Source organism: Phytophthora cinnamomi (assembly GCF_018691715.1).
Source record: "Phytophthora cinnamomi strain GKB4 chromosome Unknown Contig30, whole genome shotgun sequence".
Lineage (NCBI taxonomy): Eukaryota > Oomycota > Peronosporomycetes > Peronosporales > Peronosporaceae > Phytophthora > Phytophthora cinnamomi.
In genome coordinates this window covers 419,452-445,883 of record NW_027150963.1, presented here as the reverse complement: position 1 = coordinate 445,883, position 26,432 = coordinate 419,452, and the positions used below count along the sequence as shown (strand labels likewise).

The window sequence follows — 26,432 nt, the reverse complement described above, 5'->3', positions numbered from 1 at the left end:
GTTAAGGTCAGGTGGCCTAAGCCTCAAAATAAAAAAAAATGCGCTTTTGCCACTACGTCGATGGAGTATCTGGGGCATTGCTTGAGTGATCAGGGCGTGCACCTGCTGAGCGACTTGTACGATCAGCGCGGGAGTTCCCACGACCTGTGGCCGCTACTGAAGTCAAGAGGTTTGTCCACCTTGCTGGCTACTATCGGAAATTCATTGCTGCTTTCGGCTCGATCGTAGAACCGCTGACGCGGCTACTCAAGAAAGATGTGGAGTCGGAGTGGAGCAAAGCACAGGAGTTTGCTTTTGAACGAGTCAAAATGCTACTCACTACGCGGTCTTTGCTGCTCTACCCTAATTTCGAACTACCATTCCGCCTGGTGACGGACGCCAGCAAAGTTGGCTTAGGCGCTTGCCTGATGCAAGACCATGGACGAGGATGGCAGCCAATAGCATACGGTAGCAAGGTAAATAACTCGGCCGAGTCAACCTACTCGATTAGAGAGCTCGAATGTCTCGCTGTGGTATGGTCTGTGAAGGTGTTCCGCCCGTACCTGTACGGCAGGGCGCTCACGATCATCACAGACAACGCCGCACTGAAATGGCTGATGACTCGACCGAATCTGGCTGGAAAATCGCACCGCTGGTCGCTAATACTACAAGAATTTGAGTTTCGGGTGGAATACCGGTCTGTAGCTACAAACGTGGTGGCAGACGTGTTGTCGAGGGCGCCTGCGTCTGCCAGAGCAGCAGTGGGACGGCAGCGACGACGCCAGCGGATGTTGGGACCGACCGCAGACGGCATTGCGAATTCGCGCACGGCTACGATGGCTGGGTCGATACACATGGCCCCATTGACCGATCCGGCGGTAGTGACCGGTGCGACGGCGGCGGATGGTAACGGCACGACGGCCATCGCGACAACAGGTGGCATGCAAGAGATGAACGGTGAGCAGGACGTCGTGGTAATGGTGGCGGCGATGCCTGTGAGCGACGCATGATGCGGAACAGCGGCTGCGGACAAGCCCGCGGTACTAGCGGGCGAGACGACGGCAGATGACGGCGCAGAACGTATCACTACTACTACAGTCGAAGCAGTGTTGGCCTCGGTGGACAAGACGGCGACGGACGGCACTTCGGCGACGATGGTCGACTCTACGGCAGTGACGGTCACGACGGAACAAACCTTTGGTGACGTAGGAGCTGAACGGCGGCGTAATGAACGGCGAGTAGGCTGCCGTGAGTGATCACACGGTGGATGGCAACGCTGTGAGCGGCGACACGGAGGCAGTGATGCTCGGTGAGAACGGCGACACGACGGCTACGATAACCAACACGGCAGTGGTGTCGACGGCCGACCGGAAACGCACGAAGAGGGCGTCCGAGCCCGCCACGAAACGTAGTCCACACATTCGCGAGCGTGCACAGCGACACGTGCACTGGACACCGACGGTATTGAGCGAGGATGACGAGATCACTACAGCATCGGGCTCAGGACGACCCCAATTACGGCAACGACGACACGGGCGGTGAGGTCAAATGCACTGGACCACGCATCCGAAACTACGACGGCGTTGGAGCCAAGGTCGACAACAATGGTGACGACGACTCCGGCGAGTACCGACACGGTGATCCCGACTCATGCGACGACGGCGACGCCATCACCACGAGAAACGGCGATACCTGGAAGAAGGCGACGTGTATCTGTGCCGACAACGCGACCAAGGTAGACGGCAGAAGCGCGACGCAGTGAAACCCCTGTATCGAAACGTGTGAGAACGAGCGTGAAGACACCGACGACAGTGTCTACGCCCGTGGAGACGACAACGACAACGACATAAGAAACCCACGGCCAGGGCCCAGGCCAACACGTGGACGGCGAACACGGCGGCCATGTCGGCGAAGGACGGCACGACGGTCACGGACCACGCGAACAGCGCCAAAGCGACGACGGACGGCTCGAATGGCATGAATGACGACCTGGAGAATGTGCCTGAGGACGACTACACGCTCCAGCTGAGTGACGACGAGCTAGTGGAGGCTCAGAAGCGCAGCAAGTTCGTGAGGAAGTTGCTGACAGACGGCATGTACGGCAGCATGAAGATCGACGAAAGTACGGCCTGGTGACGATCGAGACGGCTCATGGATGGCGAGTGGTATTACCACTAACGTTGTGGTCGGCCGTATTCAAAGATATCAATGACAGCGTATGGAATGGACACATTTGTGGCCCTCATACGTATGGACGAGTAGCACAGTTGTATTGGTGACCGGGACTATACCGAGAAGTGAGACGATGGGTGCGTGGGCGCCCAGAGTGCGGCTCCCGGAAGGCGAAACCACGTGAGGTGGTACCGCCATTGCGCAGCTTGCGAGGTGGTGCGGTAGGAGACCAGCGGGCACTTGATGTCGCCGGTCCCTTCCCAGTTGCTGACGGAGGCGACCCGTATGTTATCACGGCTGTCGAGTACGTGGCAAGATACTCAGTTGCATGTTACGTGACACAGCACAAGGCTGAGAGTGTTGCTACATTCCTGATGCAGGAAGTTTTGCTACGTTTTGGAATGTTTCGCGAATTGCTTACGGACGGCGCACCCGAGATGGCGGGGAAAGTGATCGAGGAGTTGGTACAGCTCCTCCAGGCGCATCAGATTAATCCTGTGCCTTATCGACCCCACTTGATTGGACTGGTGGAGCGCTTTCATCGTTATTGGAAAGACTGTGTTGCTACTTTCATGCAAGATGAACGACAAGCTGATTCGAATTTGTGGGTAAAGTTTGCTGTGTATTCTTATAACTCGGCAAAGCACTCTACGGTGGCCTTGAGCCCCAACGAACTGATGATGGACCAACGTCTGCGTGCGCCCAATGAACTTCTACGACGGACGGAGGTGGCTGAAGCGGGCGAGCTGCCTACTTACCACGCTAACTTACTGAAAGCTATGGAGCGGAGTCATGAGTGTGCTGAACGAGCTCGGAAACGAGAACAAGAAAACAGGCAAGGTATTATAACCTCAAGACTAAGAAGAGACGGGAGGTTCAAGCGGGTAATTTAGTGTGGATGTACAACCCGCCGCATGGCAAGAATGCTACTAAATTTGTACATCAATGGATGGGCCCACTTCGCATTGTGGAACCCGTTGGCTACGACAACTTTGTACTTAACAGAGAAGACAAGACGGGAAAGACGGAGACCGTGATCGCTCACGTCTCCTTTCTCATTAGATACTATTACTCTGAACCACTACTCGCACCAATAGCGCAGGACGTCGATGAACAACTGGAATTCGAGGACCACCAGCCAGCACAGAATGAACCAGCGGCAGCAGCGCCTGTTTTGGCAGCGACGGCGCCAACGGAACGAACAAATGGAGCCGGAGGCTCAAAACGAACGCGACCAGCAATGAACGACGCTACTGAGCAAGACGTCCGGCGTGGACTCGTGGTGGAGCAGCGGGGACGACGGCGACGTAATGAAGTATGCCAGTATGTGCTTGAATACGAACTGCGCCCCTGCGGCGACCCAAACTTATGGACGACCGGTGACGGAGAGCTATGGCTCAAGGACGGATGTGCGCAAGCGCGATGGACGTCGGTGGCGGAGTACGAACGGCTTTACAGAGACGACCGGATCGTGGAATACCCGGGTGTTGAGGAATTCATGTAAGGAGGCCGACGTTGCAGTGACGGACGAGACGGCGGGCACCTTGAAGATGCCTGACGACGTTGAAGTGGGCGGCAGTGTGGTACTGGAATCCAGTCGACTTCGTGAACACCAGGATCCGCTGCAAGGCGAGACCTCGGCGGCAGGATCTCTAGGCACTGCGGGTTCTGTCAAAGCGAGCTCACTTCCAAATTGGCCGACCGGAGAGCACTTGTGAATTGGACGGCTAGCGAGCAAGCCGCACCAGCTTTCGAATCGGGCGGCTGGAGTCCACTCGCGATTCGGACGACTGAGGTACGAGCCGGACGACTCGACTAGCAGCAATCGGGAGCGGGTGTACGGCAACGGACGGTGGACGACGGAAGACGGACGGTGGACGGACGAATCGTGGTGCGAGGGCATCAGCGACTAGGGTAGGTGACTGCGAGGCGTAGGCGACAGCGGAGTGACGAACAGGAGGCACGTGGCTTCCGAGTTCTTCGATGGCTGCGACGAGTAGGGCAGGTGCGTGTGGGTGTACGCCCGAGTGGCTAGGAGAGCGGCGCGGAACCCAAACGTCGTGTACGTCAAGTAGGTGTGTATCGTGGTTAAGTTGGTACCTCGGTTGGTAGCGTAGCTACCTCGATTCTGTTTGGTAAATAAAGTAGGTGTCGCTGCCAGTCGGGCACGCACCGGCGCGGTGTCATACGTTGTGACACCGTCGGCCAGACGGACTTTGAACTGCATCAGCACAGTCGCGACCAAAACCCAAGCGAGTAGGGCCCAACACGTTTCAAACGTAGTGGGTCTAACTTGACCCACTACTTTAGCTTACACGTTGCGCTATGTGTATGAGGAAGCGTAATTACTTAGTAATTACTTGAGTTAATTATATTTGAATACACAAATATAATTTAAATCAGACAAGACTCCAAGTGACTTAGATTAGGTAAAATGAGAACTGTATTGTTTGTGAATTGATCTTCCACCTAAATCTGCTAAAACTGTTTATCATCTATGAAAGGGGTTGACAGCGGCTGGCCCGCCAATATGCACGTCTCTAATTGGTAGAAAGATGCTGCTTTTTACCAATAGGATCGTTGGGTATGTGTGGACCACTCATTGTGGTGGCCCACTTCAATGTATACATTGGTGTGACTTACATCAAAGTGAGGAAGCATCTAAAACTTTTAACAGATATCTTATCTGTTAAAAATCACAAGTGACTTGTAGCCATTTGCGCGTGTAACCCCGTTACACCATCCCCCCTTAAGGTTAGACGCGCGGGGTCCCCGCACGTCAATCTCTGAATTGACCATTCGTCAATTCTCCGCGTTTGGAGAAGAAACCCGCGCTCATTCAACGATGAGCACGCCTCAAGAGAAGAACAACCCGAGGGCGGTGGAGAGTCATTTCTCCATCGATGACGTCGTCTGAATTATTATCCCCCGGACGACCTTCTTCCAACCGAGAACGCTCCAAACGCTGTTGATCGGATAGGTACTTGTCGTTTTCCTCTGAAATCACAGTCATGCATTGATGGTTATCTTGGTGCTTGCTCCTCAACTCTGGTCCAATATACACTAGGACACACAATTCCGGGGTAGTCTTGAGCCCGACGCGTTCTGGATCCCCATCCAGCGGGCTTGTTAGTTTAACTGTTGTTCCCCAGAATCGACGTCCCCATCCAGTAGTTGATTCCGGATAGCGGACGGAAGGTCCAGTGTACCTTGACGAGGGAGAGTATTCACAGCTTGGAACTTCTTCCACTCTTCACATTGGTCTTCATGAAACTTCTTGCAGAATAGGCAGGGTCGAACTCTGCACAGGCGGGCGGGGTGCCCTTTCCGGCCGCAGCGATCACACTTGAGGTCGGTTCAACAGCTCTCCGTAGAGTGTCCAAAGTCATTGCAGCGCTCACAGAACTTGGTGCGGTTCGCAGTGTCGAAACGAGGAGACCGAGGTGGTGTTCGGAAATCTCCGCCCGAAGGAGGTCTCCAACCTGAGTTCTCCATAATACGGAAGACAGTGCTGGAAATATCTGGCACGCGATCTTCGTCTCGCCTGGAATCACCTCCGGTTGGCGCACTTCCAACAGCCGAGCTTGCCGTCGACGGAGTGGTAGGAACTTCTTCCACCGCATCTTGGAACCGCACTTCCCGATCATCTTCACCTTCGGCCGACACATCTTCGTCCTGAACCACATACGCGCGGCCGGCACGCTTCGACTGGAACCGTCCGTGCGGAACACTGTCCGCCCAGAAGTCCCGCTTGGCCTCAGGAGCATCGTAATCGTCGCCTTGGGTCATCTCTTCGTGCTGCTTTAGGACGTACTCCAAGTCACGTAATCTCCGGATGCGTTGGCCTTGCAACGTCGATCGAAGGCGTGAGTCCAAGAGCTTCTTCGTGAATACCTTCAGATGACGTTCCCGCTGCTTGGACGACGAGTCGAAATCGATACCCGCCTTATCTGCCACCTTGTTCAGGCGATAGTAAAACTCTAGCGGGTTTTCTGACTTCCATTGAACCATCGTGTAGTAGCGTTCGGAGTCTGAGGTCTTTGCTTTGCAATACATCTCACGGAACTCCTTCAGGAACTTCTTCCAGTCTCGTCTCACCTTCGGACGAAGGTTCGCGCGCCAGTTCCGGACGGCGGCGGACAACTTGAGCTTCATCTCGTATATCTTGACCTTGTCCGTCCATCCGCCCTGAGCTGCAATGCTTTGGAATCTCTCCAGCCACCTTGTCCGGACCGCCAGCGACGCCTTCTCATCGAAATCCTCCAGGCTGTTCGCATTCACATATGGCCGGAACGTGAATAGCGTTCCTCCAGGTCCTGCAAAAGTCGGTGTGTTCGGGGCGACATCTTCAAACGACGAGCTATCGGAGCTGTCGGAGTCCGAAGAACTCCCGTCGGAGCTTGAGCCAGAATCGGAACTATCCGGATCACCACGGTGCCTGGGGGGTTCTTCGATTTCTCTCCACGGGACGAGGCGTCCCTTCCCCCTCGCACTGTCGACTTGCCACTCGCAGACTTCGCCCGCTTCGCCGAGCCAGCTTGCGCCTTGCGCTGCGGCACGCCCTCCGCCTGCGCCTTTTGTTCGGGGCGCGCGTCGGCGTGTCCTCGTGCGGAGCCGTCGGGGGCGCTCTCGGTCTTGACGCGCGGCGGCGCGGTGTCGGCCTTGGCGGCGGCGCTGAGGGTCGCCCGAAGCTGAGCCGCCAGGAATTCGTCGAGGTTCGTCGAGGTCCGTGTGACATCTCCCATGATTACGTCATCACTGATTACGCCACTGGATTCTGGACGCCTGACCTGACGACTGGTCGCCACTGGATTTTCCGTTGTCACATGAGGGTCCCGAGTTGCCGAATCAGGTCTGAATACAAATGGTCGCGGAGGCGTCTGGGCGGATGTTGCGCGAAGGTCGCGCAACAACTGTCCAGTCAGAAACTTCTGGACATTCTTGGCCGCCTCTCGCTCCTGGGCCCGCCCCGCGCGCATGTCTTCTAGCTCGCGCTGCAAGGACTCCATCATGGCCGCCATGCGCTGCGCTTCTTCGGCCTGATATGTCTCCGTCTGGGCACGATACTGTGCCAAGAGTACGTCCGCTCGCTCACGTTCCGGACGCGCGGCTTCCAGTCGAGCGGCTTCCCGGGTCTCCGCCTCGCGGCGTGTCCAAGTGTCGTCGGCCGGGCTCCGGGTGGACTCCTCCTTCACAGGTGGGTCCCGAGCCGGGGCTCCGAACCTCCGAGCGACTTCCAAGTCCAGCTTGGTGTTCAGCTTCTCGAGCGCGGTGTCCTGGTGCCTCTCCATCCGGGCGACCGCCTCCTGCACCTGGAACATGGCGTTTAAGGCGACTTGCGTGCTTCCAGAACTGGCCGAATCATGTGATCGTCCCGAGCGGTACGAACGTTCAGACTGGGAGCGTCGGCTGGACCTGCGGCGTCGGCTATCATCGTCGCTGCTGGAACTTTCGGATGGCAACGGACTTCGGCGCTTGGAGCGACGTCGGAATGCCGTCGACTCCCGTCACCGGGCGTGCGATCGTTCGGACTCCGACATGACGATATCGTCCTGATCCACGCGCACCGGGTTCGGAGGGAGAGCTTCCTGCGTGACGTACATGGCCATCGCGGATTCGACCGGAGCCACACCACCAAGCGTCTGGACAGTCATCGCCATCGGAACGGCCGGCATGAGCGATCCAGCGTCCTGCCCCCAGTTCAGTCCCGAAGACCCGGACGAGCTGTCCCTCGAGGTTCGCGATCCTGACGTGGCACTAGCAAGCGACTCGTCCGAGCCACCTGACGTCCCGAAGAGGCTTGACGATGCTCGAGACTCCGACTTCACCGAGGCATCCGGACCAGACGTCACACTACCAGGTCGAGCGCCTTCCAGACTTCGGAAAGCAGACGACGACACAGACTGCGGAGACTCAGGCGTCGGGATGGACGACGGAGGTGCGAGCGCCGGCACACGTTGGACGCGCTTGGGTACAGGCTCACTCACCGCGGGGCTCCTTGGACTTCGCGGCGTCTGAAGTCCAGACACCTCGAGCATCTGGATGTAGCCGCGTCCCAGCAACTCGACTTCGTGGTCGGTCACCTCCGCGTCAAGCTCCGGTACAGCCGAGTCTGGACGCGATCGTTCGGGGCGAGCCATCTGCGCCTGGACTTCGGATGCCTTGGTCATCAGCTGCTTCAGCTCGGCCATCTCGATGGACAGCAACAGGAGCATCTCTTCGACGACGTGGCGGACCAAGTCCGGGTGCGCCTTGTTAGCTCGTGTCCGGAACCAGCCAGGAACCAAGTTCAGAAAACTGAAGCCGGACTCGAACAGTTGCGTCTGAAGGACCGCAACACACTCGCGTGGGGACAAGAGTCCGACCGGAATCGTCGCAGCCGTCCAGTCTCGGGTGACCCCAAACGTCCGACGTGTCAGCTCCATCTCGGCGATCCAAGCGTCCGCCTCCACGGCCATCGACGTCCGCTTCCGTAAGTACTCAGAGGTAGTCAAGATCGCAGACATGTAAGCCATTGAATCCAAATGAGCTTGAGGCCATTCATACTTGATGTTCGGAGGAACACTTCTTTCGGAGATGTCCCTCTCCCATCGTCGCACTTGGTCAGCCACATACGCTTTCACTTGAACTTCCGATGGAGACACCGGTGTCGGTCGGACTTGAGTCGGCATTCGGGCAGAAGCCGTTGCAGAGGACTTCGGCGAAGACACTTCTGTGTCCTCGAGCACTTGGCCTTCCTGAACCGTAGACAGGTGAGCTTCCTTCTTGACCGCCGGTTCGACCTTCACCAGCTGCACTTCGTCGTCCGGCTCGGAGTCAACTTCGACAACTTCGACGTCGTCAGCCGGACCTTCCAAAGGCTTCTTCGTTCCAACGTATTGGACTTCGTCGTCGACGTCCGAAGCCTCGACCTCATGTTCCGGTTGGGGGGAGTCCGAAACTCGACCACCCACCGGGGGCTCAACCACATCGGCGCCTCCCGCAGACGCCTTGGCGGACATGTCCGGAGCGGGCTTGTCCTCGTCGTCTGGACCCAGCCTCGAGTCCGCCGACATAGAAGTGTCAGCATCTTCCAGAGCCGTCTCCTGGTCGCCGTCCTTGGACACTTGGTGCGCGTCTGGAACAGCGGGCCCAGAAGTCGTCTCGCTTGGAGCCGACGCTTCCTTCGCTTCCTTGGTAGCCTTGCGTTTTGCCGCGTTGGCCTTCCGGGCGTCACGTTCGACGTCTTCCAGAGGTCGATGCGGCTCGACTCCCAAGTTCGCGACTCGGCGCGACTGCCGGCTTGGTTCAGACTCCGCCGACTGCCGTCGCCCTTCCTTCTTTCTGCTTCCACTTCCAGTCATATCAACCACGGTTAGAAGATTGTTAGCAGTCAGCACCCTAGATCTTAATCAATATAATATAAAAACAACTCGGTGAAATTCCACGGACTACCAAATCCGGGCACGCGCACCAGCTGTGGCGAGGCGGGTGAGCGCCTTTTGCCGCCCAGGTGTATAGCACGATGCCACGGGGCCGCCCGTCCGGAGAATTACTCCTCCTTACGGATTTTCCCAATGGGGTCAGACTCCGATAGCAGCACTAGGTGCTCCCAACGGAGGTGGCGTGTGACCTTGTGAATCCCTGTAGGTGTCGTTTATCTTCGATAGAACGAACTTCACCTGATGAGTTGTCTTCACAATGATAAGGTCTTGGGTGTAGAGCGCTTACGTTACTTCAAACGTAGGTCTCCACGACTGGGGTTGAGATCACAAGCAGATCCTTCCAGCCAAACCTTCAAAATCAGAGAGTTAATATGCAAATATACAAATATACAGCCGCTACTTATTCTTTGGGGGGCCCTTGAGCGGGGGGCCCGTACACCGGTCTACTGGAGTTTCTTCCGGACCACCGGTCGAGTCCGAAAGCACCCTTCACTCACGCGTTCCAGCTTCCGCAAGGAGATAATTAGCTCCAGGCGGAAGACTTTCCAAACGTTCAACTCCAAAAAAGGAGAACAACCTCCGGTCAGACAATATACAATCCTATCACACAGTAGTCAATCGATCGGATCTAGGGGTGACTACACACAACCTCCTAGAAACGCAGTTAATATGAAATGGGGCCTCCGAACGAAGGACCAACAACTGGAATATGAAATAGGACAGGTCACCTCGGAGCGCGCGTCGCCCGATCACCGCTTAACTTGGTTTTAGACTTTGGGAGAGTTCCACGGCGGTATTCGCGGTCACGCCGCGTCCAAACGCAGGTCTCGTAGCTTAGGGCCGCCGGTAGGGTTAATCCCTCCGGTCGAGGCTTGTTCCTCTCGCTTACTTGACAGCACACCTCGTCCCTGGGGACGGGGAAGCACTTGCGCCCTTCTTGGCAAATTGAACGCTCTGATTATCTTTTCTTAGGCTTCTGTATCCACTGTTCTCTCTGGAATCAGCTCTTTTATCTTGGTTTCACTATAGTCGGGGCGTGGAGTAATCACGTCGCATGTCGAGCAGGTCATGGATAGGGCAGGAATCTGGTCGGTGCATAACATACCATGGTCGGTCGTCTTGGTCGGTCGTTAACATCTTGGTCGGAGTATACTTGAAACTTGGAAGGCCTTTCTGGGTACAAATCAGGCTGGGACAGGGCGCGACCGGTCGCCCATTGAGGATCTTCGTCCGGAGCCTGGTGTCTGGAATCCTGCGTCCAGGGTCCGGAGGCCAATGAGTCTGGAGTTTGACTTGACTTCACTACGGCGGGAGTCTGGACGATCTTGAGCAATCTTCTTCGGCTCTCTTTCTGGACTTGCTTGAGCCTTCTTTCTCGCTTGTGTCTTCGCTCTTCTCTTGTGCTCTTCCGTCGCATGTCTTACGGGCCTGTCGCTGGCCGGGTCACTGAGCAGAGACTTGGGCAAATTTTCTGGCGCCGCTTCGTGTCATCATCCACAGCCGAGCTGTGGACGGGAAGACCGACGTAGAGATGCACAGGGTGCATCTCCGGAAGCTACTTGAGCTTATGCGAAAACATAACCTCTACGCGAACCTGAAGAAGTGTATCTTCGGGGCGAGCGAGATACCCGTCCTCGGGTGTCTCGTAGGAAAAAATGGCGTTCGCCCTGACCCGGAAAAAGTCAGAGTGATAAATGAATGGCCAATGCCTTCAAGTGTCAAGGAACTGAGGCAGTTCCTTGGCTTGGCCACGTACTTGTGCAAGTACGTGGAGGATTACGCGGGCAAGATCCGCCCGCTGTCACAGCTTCTTAAGAAGGAAACTGTGTGGAATTGGACAACCGATTGCCAAACGGCATTCGATGCAGTCAAGCGGGGCTTGACTGAGTCGCCGATCTTGGCAGTGGCTGCCCAAGATCGCCCATTTCACGTAGTGTGTGACGCATCCGATTTCGCGATCGGATGCGCGTTGATGCAGCACGATCACGAGGGCCGTGATCGTGTCGTCTACTACCAATCGCGTCAGCTGAAGCCAGCTGAGCGCAATTACCCGGTGCATGACAAGGAACTCCTTGCCATGAAATACGCACTCGCAAAGTTCCGAGTGTATTTGCTTGGAAGTAGACCGTTTGTGGTCTACACCGACCATGCATCACTGCGCACTGCAGTGAAGTCACCACACATATCACAAAGAATGGCGAGATGGCTCTCATTCTTTGCGGAGTACAACTTCCGGGTCGAATACAAACCCGGAAGATTGAATGTAGTGGCCGACGCGTTATCACGTCGGCCGGACTACTCAGAAGCTGCTGACGTCAATGCCATTGACGCCATGCGAACGAGCACACCCACGTCGTCTCTGTTGGACGATGTGAAGGCCGCGTACGCGCACGACGCGGACGCGAAGCTCTTGCTGGCCTATGGCACAGCGCCTTCTGACAAGTCCCGTCAGAAGCTGCCCAAGCACCTTCGTGCGCGTGCACACCGCTTTCGTGTGCACGACGGATTACTGCTTTATAATGCAGTCGACGACAACGCGGATCGCGTTGTCGTGCCAAATGACCATGACCTGCGACTCAGGATCATGTACGAGTATCATGATGCCCCGACTGCGGGACATCTCGGGCGTGAGAAGACTTACGTCCTTCTCACGCGCGACTTCTACTGGCACCACCAGTATAAGTGGGTACGCAAGTACATCCGTGCTTGCGAGGTATGCCAACGCGTAAAGCCTACGCCATTCGCGCAGGCTCCCTTACAATCACTACCGACTCCGTCGGAGTGTTGGAAGTCCATGTCTTTGGACTTCATCTTTGGTGTTCCCCCAGACAGCGGAGGGAATACCGGTGTTGTGGTCTTCGTCGACCGCTTCAGCAAGATGGTACATCTTGCTGCGGTGCCGGCAGAAGTGAATGCGAAGCAAATGGCCCGTCTGTTCGTTGACATGGTGTTCAAACACCATGGCTTGCCGACCGACATTGCGTCGGACAGAGACCCGCGCTTCACAGCGGACCTGTGGCAAGAAGTATTTACACTTCTTGGGAGCCAGCTTTCCATGTCGACTGCGGATCATCCGCAGACGGACGGTCAAACTGAGCGCGTGAATCGCGTGCTCGTCGACATTTTGAAGAGCTACGCTCACTCATTCCAATACTGGAGCGAGTGCTTATCGATGACAGAGTTTGCCATCAACAACTCAGTACATGTCTCGACCGGGCATACACCGTTCTACGTGAATGCCATGCGGCATCCACGCCTACCGAGTTTACTCGGAGTGATGGCTCCCACTTTAAGTGGGGGAGGATCTACGACTGCAATACAGCAGCCGCAGAAAACCGCTGACACTTGCACAGTGTCAGCTGCAACAATGGACAAACCACATGAGTCTGCGCAGGGCGCAGACTCCCCCAACAACATGGCCAACGACCACGGGTCTGCGCAGGGCGCAGACACCGCGAAGAACCACGCAGAGGCAGGGCCTCTAGCGGAGAGCGAGCGGAATGACCTCAGTTTGGATGCAATCCGTTTCATCACCAAAAGACAAGCCGTAATTCGGTTTGTCCAAGACGCAATAGCAGCTTCTGTTGACCAACAGAAGCGGAACGCAGACAATGTGGGCAGAGGCAACACAAATGAATTCAAAGTTAGTTCATTGGTTTTGTTAGCTACACAAAACCTGCCTAAACATGCCGTTTCGGATTTCGGAGCAAGCAAGCTTGCTCCGCGCTTCATCGGGCCGTTCACTGTGTTGAAACGGCACGGCAACGCTTACACGCTAGACATACCGTCTAGCATGCGCCTCCATCCGACCTTTTACGCCGGACGGATGAAGCCATACCTGCAGCACGAGCCATCTAGCTCGGCTGACCCGAAGCCTCGACAGGAGCCGAGGCAGAAGCGGAAGCCTTGGCCTCGGCGACGAGCAGTCTCTCCTCCAGCGCGCGGACGCGCTGGAGCAACCCCTTCATCTGGGTCCCCAGCTCGACCTGGATATTCGAGGCGGCCTGCGAGACCGCCGAGACTTGGGCCTTCTGGTTCGCCAGCTCCTGTTTCAGGGCGGCGAACCCAGCGCCCTGCAGACGCTCCACGGCGATCACCCGGTCGTGGAGAGGCGCATACTGATCAGCCCGGGGCTGATCATACCCGGGGCGTTTTCCCGCCACCGCCACCGCCACCGCCGATCCGTGACGCCCGCGGCTCAACCCGCTGGATTGTTGAGCGGATTGTTGACCACACTATCCCGAAAACGAACCCTCAAGGGGCTCGTTTTCGTATTCGTTGGAGAGGATTTCCTCCTCATCAAGATACATGGGAGCCGCGGAACGTCTTGCTGGAGGACGTTCCGGAAATGGTGAGGGCGTACGAGGAGCAGTGCGCGCTGGCGCAGCGGAAGTAGTGCGAGCGCTGCGGTCATCACCAGCGCTCGAACCCTCACGTGCTAAGAATTTAGCACGGAGCTCTTTGAGACTCTCGGGCACACGGAACGACGTGTACCCGTTCAGGTCGCGGTCGCTCAAGCGGACCGCGCCTGGAAAGCACTTCGTGCACTGAGAGCCCTCGGGCACAGCGCACGGCACATTAGCCTCCTCCGCAGTAACGTGGAGTTGCTCCAACTTCGCTTCCATAATCCGATTACGGTAAGCACTCGGTTTCTTGTTAAGTTCTCAACAAAAGCGTTCCAACTTTGACAAAGTGCCTGCCATTCGGGCACTTTGCTGCGAGGAGATATCTTCTTGCTTTGGAACCATCGGAGCTCATGGAAGAGTTCGATGTAATAATCGCGCCTCTGATGTGTAGTGGGTCTAACTTGACTCACTACTTTTGCTTACACGTTGCGCAACGTGTATGAGGAAGCGTAAGTACTTAGTAATTACTTAGGTTAATTATATTTGAATACACAAATATAAGTTAAGTAAGAAAGGATTCCAAGTGACTTAGATTAGGTAAAATGAGAACTGTATTGTTTGTAAATTGATCTTCCTCCTAAATCTGCTAAAACTGTTTATCATCTATGAAAGGGGTTGACAGCGACTGGCTGTCAGAGCCCCGCCAATATGCACGTCTCTAATTGGTAGAAAGATGCTGCTGTCTACCAAGAGATTATTGGTTATATGCAGGCCACTCATTCTGGCGGCCGAAAGTGTAGCCATTGGTGTAACTTACACCAATGTGAGGAAGTATCTAAAACCTTTATCAGATATTTATCTGTTAAACCATAAGCGGCAATTGCCATGCACAAGTGACAGTTGTCGCTTGTGACCGTTGTCATGCACAAGTGACTGTTGTCACTTGTGTGTGTAACCCCGTTACACCATCCCCCCGTTAAGCTTAGACGTGTCGGTCTCGACACGTCAATTAATATTGACTGCTTGTCAATTGTTTGTGCTGGGGATTTCCGTGCTCATCTACAATGGGCACGATCAAGCTGAAGACCACCAATGCAACAGAGTGTAAACTCTCTGTTGCTGAGTACAATGCGCGGTAGCGCGAGGTGCGCCGCTACCACGGGGACAGACAACACAGTGTCTGTGTATGATTCTTCGATGTCGACCACGTCTATGCGTCGACATCTCTAAGCGAATTTCTGTTGCTTACCGTGATCGGGTAAGCAAGCGCCAAAGCACTTCGAGTCCTTCTCGAAGTGAGGCAAGTATTAAGAACTCCACGCTGTTGCGGTGGAGGCTGGTGTCCGTCCAGGCGGCGGTGCGTATTAGCAACCGCGACCACAACAGGTATACTATATGTATACCTGAGAGCTTCAATGATCTCCGTGCTAATTATCTAGCACGGGAGTCGTCAGGCGTTGTAGATTACTACAGCGCTCGCACTACCTTCTTGCTGGTAGTGCGTGTTGGGTTTCGTACTCCTTCACCATGTCCGGAACGTCTTCCATCAGGACGTTCCGTGGTTCCCACGTGTCGTGTTGGGGAGGGAAACCTCTCCAGCGAATTCTAAAACAATCCGGACCTCGGATTGTTTTCCTATGATCAACAATTCGCTGGACGATCCAGCGAATTTCTCCGCGTGCGTCTCGCAGCGGTGGCGGAGGTGGTGGAAACACGCCCCGATGGTCAACGCCGTGTTGACCTTCATCTCGTGTTGCACCACGACCAAGTGACGGTCGTGGAGTACTTTCAGAGCGCGGCGGTTGCCGCTCTGTTCCTTCGTGTCCCGTCTCTGGCGGTCTCCCAGACCGCCTTGAACGTACCGGTCGGGCTGTAGGCCCGACTGTATTAACTGCTCCAGCGCGACTACGCGCTGGAGAGGAGGGTTTCCCCTGTCGAGTCTGTCTCTTCGGGTCAGACGAGCCACTTGGCTCGTGCTGGAGGTATAGCTTTAACCGCCCGACATAAAATATCGGGTGGAGCCGCATGCTAGACGGTATGTCTAGCGTGTATGCGTTACCGTGGCGTGCCATCCCCGTGAATGCGTGGAGCAAGCTTGCTTGCTCCGAAATCCGAAACTGCATGTTTGGGCAGGTTTTGAGTTGATAACAAAACCAATGAATCCACGTTGAATTCATTTGTGTTGCCCCTGCCAATATTATCGGCGTTCAGCTTCTGTTTATCCACAGAAGCTGCAATCGTGCCCTGGACAAACCGAATTACGGCTTGTCTTTTATTGATAAAGTCAATCGCATCCGAGCTGAACTCGTTCAGCTCGCTCTCCGCAAGAGGCCCGGCCTCTGCGTGGTTCGTCGCGGTGTCTGCGCCCTGCGCAGATCCGTGGTCCTTGTTCCTTGTGGAGTCTGGGCTCTGCACAGACTCGTTTTCCTTGTTCTGGGGGTCAGCGCAGTGCGCAGACCTGGTTGTCTTGTTCCTTGTTGTCACGGCTGACACTGTGCAGGTGTCAGCGGCTTTTTGCGACTGATGTGTTGCAGTCGTAGATCCTCCCCCACTTCAAGTGGGAGCCACCACTCCGAGTAAACTCGGTAGACGTGGATGCCGTATTGCATTCACGTAGAACGGTGTATGCCCGGTCGAGACATGTACTGAGTTGTTGATGGCAAACTCTGTCATCGATAAGCACTCGCTCCAGTATTGGAATGAGTGAGCGTAGCTCTTCAAAATGTCGACGAGCACGCGATTCACGCGCTCAGTTTGACCGTCCGTCTGCGGATGATCCGCAGTCGACATGGAAAGCTGGCTCCCAAGAAGTGTAAATACTTCTTGCCACAGGTCCGCTGTGAAGCGCGGGTCTCTGTCCGACGCAATGTCGGTCGGCAAGCCATGGTGTTTGAACACCATGTCAACGAACAGACGGGCCATTTGCTTCGCATTCACTTCTGCCGGCACCGCAGCAAGATGTACCATCTTGCTGAAGCGGTCGACGAAGACCACAACACCGGTATTCCCTCCGCTGTCTGGGGGAACACCAAAGATGAAGTCCAAAGACATGGACTTCCAACACTCCGACGGAGTCGGTAGTGATTGTAAGGGAGCCTGCGCGAATGGCGTAGGCTTTACGCGTTGGCATACCTCGCAAGCACGGATGTACTTGCGTACCCACTTATACTGGTGGTGCCAGTAGAAGTCGCGCGTGAGAAGGACGTAAGTCTTCTCACGCCCGAGATGTCCCGCAGTCGGGGCATCATGATACTCGTACATGATCCTGAGTCGCAGGTCATGGTCATTTGGCACGACAACGCGATCCGCGTTGTCGTCGACTGCATTATAAAGCAGTAATCCGTCGTGCACACGAAAGCGGTGTGCACGCGCACGAAGGTGCTTGGGCAGCTTCTGACGGGACTTGTCAGAAGGCGCTGTGCCATAGGCCAGCAGAGCTTCGCGTCCGCGTCGTGCGCGTACGCGGCCTTCACATCGTCCAACAGAGACGACGTGGGTGTGCTCGTTCGCATGGCGTCAATGGCATTGACGTCAGCAGCTTCTGAGTAGTCCGGCCGACGTGATAACGCGTCGGCCACTACATTCAATCTTCCGGGTTTGTATTCGACCCGGAAGTTGTACTCCGCAAAGAATGAGAGCCATCTCGCCATTCTTTGTGATATGTGTGGTGACTTCACTGCAGTGCGCAGTGATGCATGGTCGGTGTAGACCACAAACGGTCTACTTCCAAGCAAATACACTCGGAACTTTGCGAGTGCATACTTCATGGCAAGGAGTTCCTTGTCATGCACCGGGTAATTGCGCTCAGCTGGCTTCAGCTGACGCGATTGGTAGTAGACGACACGATCACGGCCCTCGTGATCGTGCTGCATCAACGCGCATCCGATCGCGAAATCGGATGCGTCACACACTACGTGAAATGGGCGATCTTGGGCAGCCACTGCCAAGATCGGCGACTCAGTCAAGCCCCGCTTGACTGCATCGAATGCCGTTTGGCAATCGGTTGTCCAATTCCACACAGCTTCCTTCTTAAGAAGCTGTGACAGCGGGCGGATCTTGCCCGCGTAATCCTCCACGTACTTGCACAAGTACGTGGCCAAGCCAAGGAACTGCCTCAGTTCCTTGACAAGCTCAAGTAGCTTCCGGAGATGCACCCTGTGCATCTCTACGTCGGTCTTCCCGTCCACAGCTCGGCTGTGGATGAACACATCATCGAAGTAGCTCGGTGCGAAGTCGCGCACCGAGCGCAACAAGTGCGTCACGAACCTGGTGAAAGTCGCAGGGGCGTTCTTAAACCCCTGTGGCATTACTAGCCATTCCCAGAGCATGCTGCTTGGCGTGTTCACTGCCGTGAGAGGGATGTCGCTCTCACGCATTAGGATCTGATAGAATCCATCTCGCTAGTCGAGAGCACTGTAAACGGTGCTCCCGGCCATCGAATCGACGATAACATCTTTTCGCGGTATCGGCGTCTGCGCCGGTACCGTCGCATCGTTCAGCTTGTTATACGCATGAACGATGCGCCATCCGCCCTGTGGCTTTTTTACACAGAACGTCGGAGCACTGTGCGGGGACTTTGATTCCCGCACTTGTCCTGCTTTGCGACGACTTTCAAAGAAGTCGTCGATCGCTTTTACTTGCTGTCGCGGCAGTGGCCACTGCCGCGTGACACAGTACTTCGTGCCCGGCACGAGATCAATCTCGTGCTGAATACCCTTATCCTGCGGAAGCTCCGCAGGAATGTCTTCCGGGAGTACGTCTTTGTACTCCCTCAACAATTCGTAATAGGGACTCGACTTCAGCGAGTCCCAACCTTGTTCCTCGAAGCGCTTTCGCTTCGTCTTCGCCCTGAGAGTGTCTTCACTCTCAGTGGTACTTCCCATGAAGAGCTGCCTCAGCTCTTCGCTCTTGCTCTCCGTTCTTTCGCTGTTCGAAAGAACGCAGACCTGCTCGATGCATCCATCGTGCAAGTTGCGTGTGAAGCGCTTCCAGTCATGCCTGGAAGCGAAGTCAACTCCGACGCCGTCGTCGGAGGATTCGCGAGTCCCATTTCATGATACTGGAATCCAGTATTGGTGCGCGTCAAGACGCTTAGCGTATCGACGTCCGGCGTTACCGCCTCAGTCTGCCCAGCAGACGATTCTCGTTGCGTCTCGGTCCCGGACCGAGACTTGCGCAGCGTTCTCCGCTTGCGCCGTCTTCTTGTTGTGCGGAGCCCGGCTCCGCACAGTTGTTCTTCTGGTCCAGGCCCGGCCGTGGACAATCGTTCGCCGGCGGACCCTGTCTGCGGGCGCGCGATATCAAGCCCGGCTTGATCGCATGGCGCTTCGTCGTGCAGCCCGGCTGCACGACAGCATGCAAATTGCGTCAGTGCGGTACGTTTGCAACCGTCCGCACTGTTTGCAGCGTCAACTCCCGGAGTTGACACGCCTTCGTCACCTCAACGCCATTCATTGGCGGAGCCACTCTTGAACGAGGGTGTGTCGGCTCCGGGAGCCAAAGCGTCGTCGTCGACCTGACCGCTTCGGGTCAGGGACTGTCCCTTACACGCTTGAACGTGGGTGTTGGTTCCCGGAACCAACACATCTTTTTCTTCCGACGTCGGCAGTATTGCCGACGTGGATCTCACTTGTGGGCACCCTCGCGCACTTCTTGGGCACTCCGGGACAGCAGCATTAAGCGCTGTCTCGACTGGTGAGCCGCGCGCACCTGCTGGTGCGCGCGCTGCGGTAACAGGGCCATCGCTCTCTGTTCCGCTGTCGCGTCCGAAGCGCACGAGCGTGCGCTTCTTCCAGTCTATCACCGGATGATGCCGTACAAGCCACGGCATGCCCATTACTACGTCGAACTTATCGTCCAGGTCCAGGACGATAAAGTGTTCGACAAACACTCGTTGTTTGTACGAGAAGCGCACGTTCACGACGCGCTTCTCGGTCTTCACGATGGCACCTGTTGCCAGTCGTACCTCCAGAAGACTTCGAGGTGTATCTACCTCCTCGAAGTCAAGTCTCGGCAGGCTTCGTAGTCGAACAAAGTTGTTCGACGCGCCCGAATCTACCAAAGCTCGAAGAGAGTCACTCGCTCTCTTCGAGTAAACCTTCAAGATGACTAGGTTCGGCCTGTCATCTTGTTTCTTGCAGTGAGAGCTGGTCTCACTGGGGGCTGCAGTCCTCAGTGTCGCGTGCCCGATGTCGGCACGCGCGACTGCATTACCAGTAGGACGCCCCGCGCCTACCGGATGTTCGCGTTTTTTGTTGGTCCGCGGCGATGCCTAGCATCGCCACGACGGCCACCTCCAGGGGGCATGGGAGCTGTACACTCCCGTGCAAAGTGACCGATCCTTCCGCAACGGAAGCATCGCACGTTACCTCCGTGCTGCTGGTAACCAGCAGTTGTTGCGTTCGAGAGGTCCATTGGCTCCGGACCTCCCGTCCTCGCTACCGGGCGCGGTTGCGGCCTCGGTACGTTTACATGGAGTTTAGACTGCCGCAGGCTAAACTCTTCTTGCATGGCAAGAGTGATTGCAGCTTCGAGAGTACTCGGGTACTCTCGGAAGAGATAGGTCTTCACAGGCCCATCTCTAAGCCCTTTCATGAACGTGACGACCTTGGTCGCCTCGTCAATCGGGTTAGTCACGATATTTGATACCAAATATCGTGCGCGCTGTGCGTAAGCATGGACGTCATGCTTACCCTGCTGAAGGTCGAGGAACTCTGCCCTCGACCGGAACTCGTTTTGCGGGGGCTCAAACGCTTGTTTGAGCTCCTCTTTGAACACTTCGTACGTGCTGAAGCACGTAGGATCGGAGAGTCGGCGTCCATACGCCCAACTCCTTGCACGTCCGCCAAGGCAGGACATGGCGAACGCGACCTTCGACAGCGGGTCGACGATGCGTCGAGCCGCTATGGCTGTGTCGAGTTCGACAAGCCATCGGAGGAGAGGCTCGCCCTCTCTTCCCACGTAATTGCTTACGCTCAACTTTAATGGTTGAGCACGCGGTGTCGTCCCTGACGACGCCGTCACTGAGGAAGCAGCGTCACGCTGCTCCTTCATGATGAAGCCCAGAGCAACACCATGTTGCTCCGTCGGCGATAGCGTACGCAGCATCGTGGCTATCGCCGCTTCTCCAATGACTGTTGACAGTCGTTGGAGGGCCTCCCACTCTGGGTCAGACAGGTGGGGGCAGTCAGCGCGTGCAACATGCGTTGCAGGCGTATTGGAGTTCTCAATGGGCACCTCCGTGCTCGTGTGGTTCTCGGCTCCGTGTTCGTACACCCTGTACGAACGTCACGTAGTCAGTCGTTGGACGGACTACTAAGTGCTACCAGGTATAGTGGGTCTAACTTGACTCACTACTTTTGCTTACACGTCGCGCCACGTGTATGAGAAAGCGTCGGAGTTTGTTGGTAATTTGAATTAATTATACTGGAGTCCACAACTATAATATAAATCAAATAAAACACCAAGTAGCTATTTTAAGGTAAAATGAGAACTGTATTGTTTGTAAATTGATCTTCCTCCTAAATCTGCTAAAACTGTTTATCATCTATGAAAGGGGTTGACAGCGACTGGCTGTCAGAGCCCCGCCAATATGCACGTCTCTAATTGGTAGAAAGATGCTGCTGTCTACCAAGAGATTATTGGTTATATGCAGGCCACTCATTCTGGCGGCCGAAAGTGTAGCCATTGGTGTAACTTACACCAATATGAGGAAGTATCTAAAACCTTTAACAGATATTTATCTGTTAAACCATAAGTGACAATTGTCACGCACAAGTGACTGTTGTCACTTGTGACCGTTGTCATGCACAAGTTACTATTGCCACTTGTGTGTGTAACCCCGTTACAGTTTACCTTCGGTGGGACGGAATTCACCGGTTGAGTTGTTTTCACTATGAAGAGACTTTGCGTGTAGAGCGCTTATGTTACTTCAAACAGTAAGTCTCCACGACTGGGGGGGGGGGGCGAAATCACAGGTAAGCCTTCCTAGATAACCAAAAACACAGAGAGTTAATATGCAAATATACAGTCGCTACTTATTCTTTTGAACCCTTGAGCGGGGAGTCCGTACACCAGTCTACTTCAGTTTCTTCCGGATCGCTGGTCAAACCCGGAAGCGCCCTTCACTCACACGCACCAGCTCCCACAAGGAGATAATTAACGCCAAGCAGAAGACTTTGAGAAAGCTCAACTCCAAACGGAAGACAACCTTCAGTCAAACTAAATACAGTCCTATCACACAGTAGTCAATCAATTGGATCCAGGGGTGACTACACAGAACCTCCTAGATACGCAGTTAATATAAAATATGGGGCCTCCAGAAGGAGAACCAACAACTGGAATATGAAATAGGGCATGTCACTTCAGGTGCGCGCCCGATCACCGCCTAACTTGGTTTTAGCATTTGGGAGAGTTCCACGGCGGTAATCGCGGCCACAACGCGTCCAGACGCAGGCCTCGCAGCTTAGGGCCGCCGGCAGGGTTGGTTCCTCCGGGCAAGGCTTGTTCCTCTCACTGCTTGACAGCACCACTTCACCCTTAAGGACTCCGCAGCACTTGCGCTCTTCTAGGCAAATTGAACTCTCTGATTATCTAGTCTGTTAGATGTGTACCTACAATCTCTCTGGAAGCAGGCATTTTATCTAAAATTCACTATGGTCGGGCGTAGCGTAATCACGTCGCACGTCATGCAGGTCATGGATCGGGCAGGAATCTGGTCGGTGCATAAAATATCATGGCCGGTCGTCTTGGTCGGTCGTTAACATCTTGGATGGACTATACTTGAAACTTGAAAGGACTTTCTGGGTACATCTCCGGAGTTTTTGGGTACAATAAGGCGGCGACAGGTCGCGTCTGGTCGTTCTGTCGGGAGGTCGGCATTCACAGCCTGGCGTTCGGGGTTTTCTTCGTCTGGAGTCGGGAGACCGGGGATTCTGGAGATGACTTGTGCTCAGTATACTTTATCATCAAGCGTTCTCGGGCAGTATCCTTCTGCACTCCACCTCCACTGGCTTGGGTTCGCAGCTTGTGCGTGCCCCTGCTCTCCGCCATGGTTGACGCTGCGTCGCATGTTTTTTTCTGGACCCATCACAGGCAGGGTTACCGGATTGGCGCTTGGGCAATTTCTGAAGAGCCGCTTCGCGTCACGTCTCCCGACCACGATGCGCTCCGCGGAACAATCGCCTCCAGATGACGGCACGCTCGTCGCGCTCGCGACGGACTTGGTCTACCTGCTCCCCCAGCGACGCGGACACTGAGGCGAAGCGCGCGGGCGTCCACTGCACCTTGCAGCCGCGATTTCGCACGACGCATGTTGTGCCAGCCGGCTCGACATTGCTCGGCCCTCGACACGTCTCGGAGCTCATTGTCCTGTGCGCGGGTAGCCTCAGCTTCAGCGGCAACGCGAGCAGTCCCGGCTTCGGCCACAGACTCCTCCAGCACCCGGATGCGGGAGAGGCCGCGTCGAAGCTCCTCAGCATGCGCCTTTAGAAACGCATTGACGCGCAGGAGGTCGTCCTGCAGCGGCAGGTTCAAGCGACGCGCCGTCTACGCATCGCCGCGACTCTGCAAGATTGACTGACGGGCAGCGCGAAGCTCTTCAGCGACGGCGTCACGCTACCGCTCGTAGGACGTGGATGCTCGGCGTGCTTCGTCACACTCGGCGACGGCCGCATCTCGCTGCTGCTCGAGGGCAGCAGCATCCTGGTGCGCCCGATCGTGCTCCGCGGCGACAGCAGTTAATTGGGCCTGGACAGGGGCGAGAGACACTGGTGCAGCAGCGAGCTGGGCTCGATCGTCGTCACGCTCGGTGCGTGCGTTCTGCGCCGTCACGAGCTCGGATCGTGCACGGAGGGCCTGGTTCTCGTACACCAGGGCATTCGCATCGGCAACAAGGGCGCTAACCGCTTGGACGCGGACCCCCGGCGTTGGACTGCTGACGTCCGCGCGACCCGTGTCGCGCCGACGATGTGCCCCATCTCGTAGACTACACAGGCACGAGGTCGTCAGTGTCGATCACAGCCGCCCAAGTGCGCGTGCCGTCGTTGGATGACATGGAGATCAGAGGAGCAAGATGCGCGCTGCGAAGACAAGCGACACCGCGAATTTAATACCAAAACACCAACCCGGGGCGAGTTCTGCAATAGCACAGCCACCTGTGGTGTGCGTGCGCGTGGCAACGGGACGGTTGTGGAAGATTGCCCCGGGAAAACGAAGAAGTTGCCGCCGATGAGGCAAGTGAACGAAGCGATGGATGGAGAGTGACGCGGGCGACTCCGACGAGAAGGTCCACGGAGCGGGGATGCGACATGACGCCTGAGTCTGATCCCTCCGCAGGATCAGGGCGGATCTGGCGCCGGACTCGGCGCCCGGTTATGCACAAACCCGTCACTCAAAACCCGTCACTCAGACCCCGTCACACGGGGAACGTGATTACGGGCCACGAATCAGGTTGCAGATCGGCTGCGGGAAGCACGCCGGAAGTAGGGTTAGGTGCAGAATGAGGGAAGAGATAGCTAGTAGCCAATAGTGAGGACATAGGATAGGTAAGGCTCAGTCCAGAAATTTCTCTAAACCATAAAGAGCCCCCCCCCCTCACGAATCTCCCACGTTCAGGGGAACCACCAAGTGCCTCTCCAAAGAAACGGTATTCAAAGGACCGGGAAATAGCACGACACGACCCAGATTGGACGTGCAGAGTTTGGGTGAGGTCGAACTTACAGTTTTCTGTGAGGGCGCTACTCCACAAATATACCATGATGTGGTTCACACTTACTAGCAATCTCTAAATTTGGCACGTGGCTCCGTAATTAGTTTAAATTACCGGTTGCTCTAAGCGCTAAGGACGCGATAAATCCCGCATCAGATCGAAAACGTTGTTTTTAAGGTCGCCGTAACGCCATTCTACATTGTCGTTTTTTCGTAGGCAGTATCTACGTCTTTGTATTGGATCGTAGGATTTTTGGCCTACGTTTTTGCTGACATCGTAAATGGGAGAAGGCGAATGACTTGACGTTTGTATTGCTGCTGATTTGTTACTGAGTGGGGTGTGTTTCGTCGGAGTAAAATCCGACGGGAAAAAGTCGACTGCGATTGGCACAAACGCAAGCACCAAACGCAAAGCCAACTTCGCTCACTTCTCGCACGATCCGCACTAGCAGCACGCAGAACAGCCTCTCTTCCGACTCGTCAGTCACCACCCACTCCGGCAGCACTCCCAAGCGCTTCCAGATCGCAGCAACGGTCTCAAAGGACGCCTCAGGGTTCGCAGCAGTCACCCGTTGTTCAACGACCAGTACATACTCCCCCAACACCGCCACAGCTACCACTACGTCTGCTATAGCTGCCGCCTTGACTACTGCTAACGATGTCAATGCCATCGCCACTCCGAGCTCGAAGTCCACGAATTGAACCCCCGTGCTCGATGACGCCGGTGATGTGTCTCAAACGTGGGGCAAGCCAAGGCCCTGTACCAAAGGGACAAAGTGCACCTCGGGCGTGGACAGCACTCCCACCCCAGCGGTTGCTACAGGAGCTAAGGAGCCTACGACAGACTACGCCTACTTGTTGGCTGGTCTTTAGGTGGTGTGCAAGACCGGTATATTCGATGCGGATCAGCTGGAGATCTGTACCTTGGGCGTGTTGTTGCCGGGCTCCCGCTTAATCGTGCGGACATTTTAGTTCATCCACCCCATTTTGAAGACAATCAAGATCCTAGTATGTGTAACTGTGTAGATGAAATGTTCCCCGCACTTCACACGACTAGCACCTTCAAGATAACTTAAATATGTGCGTAGAATCTCTCGTCTGTCATGCTAACTACCACGGGGAGACATTGCCAGCATATCACCCGCTGCTTTCAACGTTCTTGTTTCGATATGGCGACGAATTGAGTCAACTACGATCTAGACTAGTGGTGGGCATGTCTTCGCGGATGAATCCAACGCACATGTAGACCTGTACAAGCAGCTACATGCAAAACTCTATTGACAACTTCCCATCAGTACTTTCGGAAGGGATCAGCAACCTAATTGAGGAAAAGGGAGTTGTAGCCGGAAATATTACCATGGAGCAGCTCCAATCGACCATTGCTACACTATTTGCACGCGCAGGGATGGCGCATCCTCAAGCGATAGTAGACTCTAGTGATGGGGACACAAACACCCGCCGAACAGTACACTACTATGACCGGGAATTGCATCTACTTCCGCAGCTTTTTCAGTTTTCTAATCCTGGTCCATTTAGAGCATGGAAACTGCAGTGGTTCGGCGATTCCCACAAAGATTATCCTCCATTTAAAACTATTCGAGCACATGATCTGCCTAGCAAAGCACTGCACAAAAGTTGCTCTGACTGGACTGTCATGATACGGCACATTCAAGCAGTGGCTGTGTCGGCTGGATTGGTTATCCCACCTAGTATGTCTGAGCAGCAGGTAGCGGAAGTTTTACGTGTAGGAATTGACTAACTGGCACCTCCAAAGAGAAGAAGACGCGTAGCAGAGTTGCCAGTC

At 55.3% G+C, this 26,432-nt stretch overlaps 4 protein-coding genes across 4 annotated transcripts; 2 read left to right on the top strand and 2 right to left on the bottom strand.

Moving 5' to 3' along the window:
* Positions 1-767: 767 nt before the first annotated feature.
* IUM83_10285 (uncharacterized protein) lies at positions 768-989 on the top strand (the record flags this gene model as incomplete). The annotated part of the gene is made up of 1 exon (XM_067934778.1): positions 768-989. One exon carries the CDS (start codon positions 768-770, stop codon positions 987-989), a length of 222 nt encoding a protein of 73 aa, XP_067793214.1.
* A 464-nt stretch (positions 990-1,453) lies between these two features.
* IUM83_10284 (Enzymatic Polyprotein) lies at positions 1,454-2,115 on the top strand (the record flags this gene model as incomplete). The annotated part of the gene is made up of 2 exons (XM_067934777.1): positions 1,454-1,714; positions 1,831-2,115. The coding sequence occupies 2 exons, from the start codon at positions 1,454-1,456 to the stop codon at positions 2,113-2,115; spliced, it is 546 nt and encodes a 181-aa protein (XP_067793152.1).
* Positions 2,116-17,037: 14,922 nt separating this feature from the next.
* On the bottom strand, positions 17,038-18,297 carry IUM83_10283 (reverse transcriptase; the record flags this gene model as incomplete). Its single annotated transcript, XM_067934776.1, has 1 exon — positions 17,038-18,297. The coding sequence occupies one exon, from the start codon at positions 18,295-18,297 to the stop codon at positions 17,038-17,040; it is 1,260 nt and encodes a 419-aa protein (XP_067793212.1).
* Positions 18,298-18,321: 24 nt separating this feature from the next.
* IUM83_10282 (reverse transcriptase) lies at positions 18,322-23,622 on the bottom strand (the record flags this gene model as incomplete). The annotated part of the gene is made up of 5 exons (XM_067934775.1): positions 18,322-18,919; positions 19,087-19,264; positions 19,631-19,870; positions 23,152-23,437; positions 23,503-23,622. The coding sequence occupies 5 exons, from the start codon at positions 23,620-23,622 to the stop codon at positions 18,322-18,324; spliced, it is 1,422 nt and encodes a 473-aa protein (XP_067793213.1).
* Between the last annotated feature and the right edge of the window lie 2,810 nt (positions 23,623-26,432).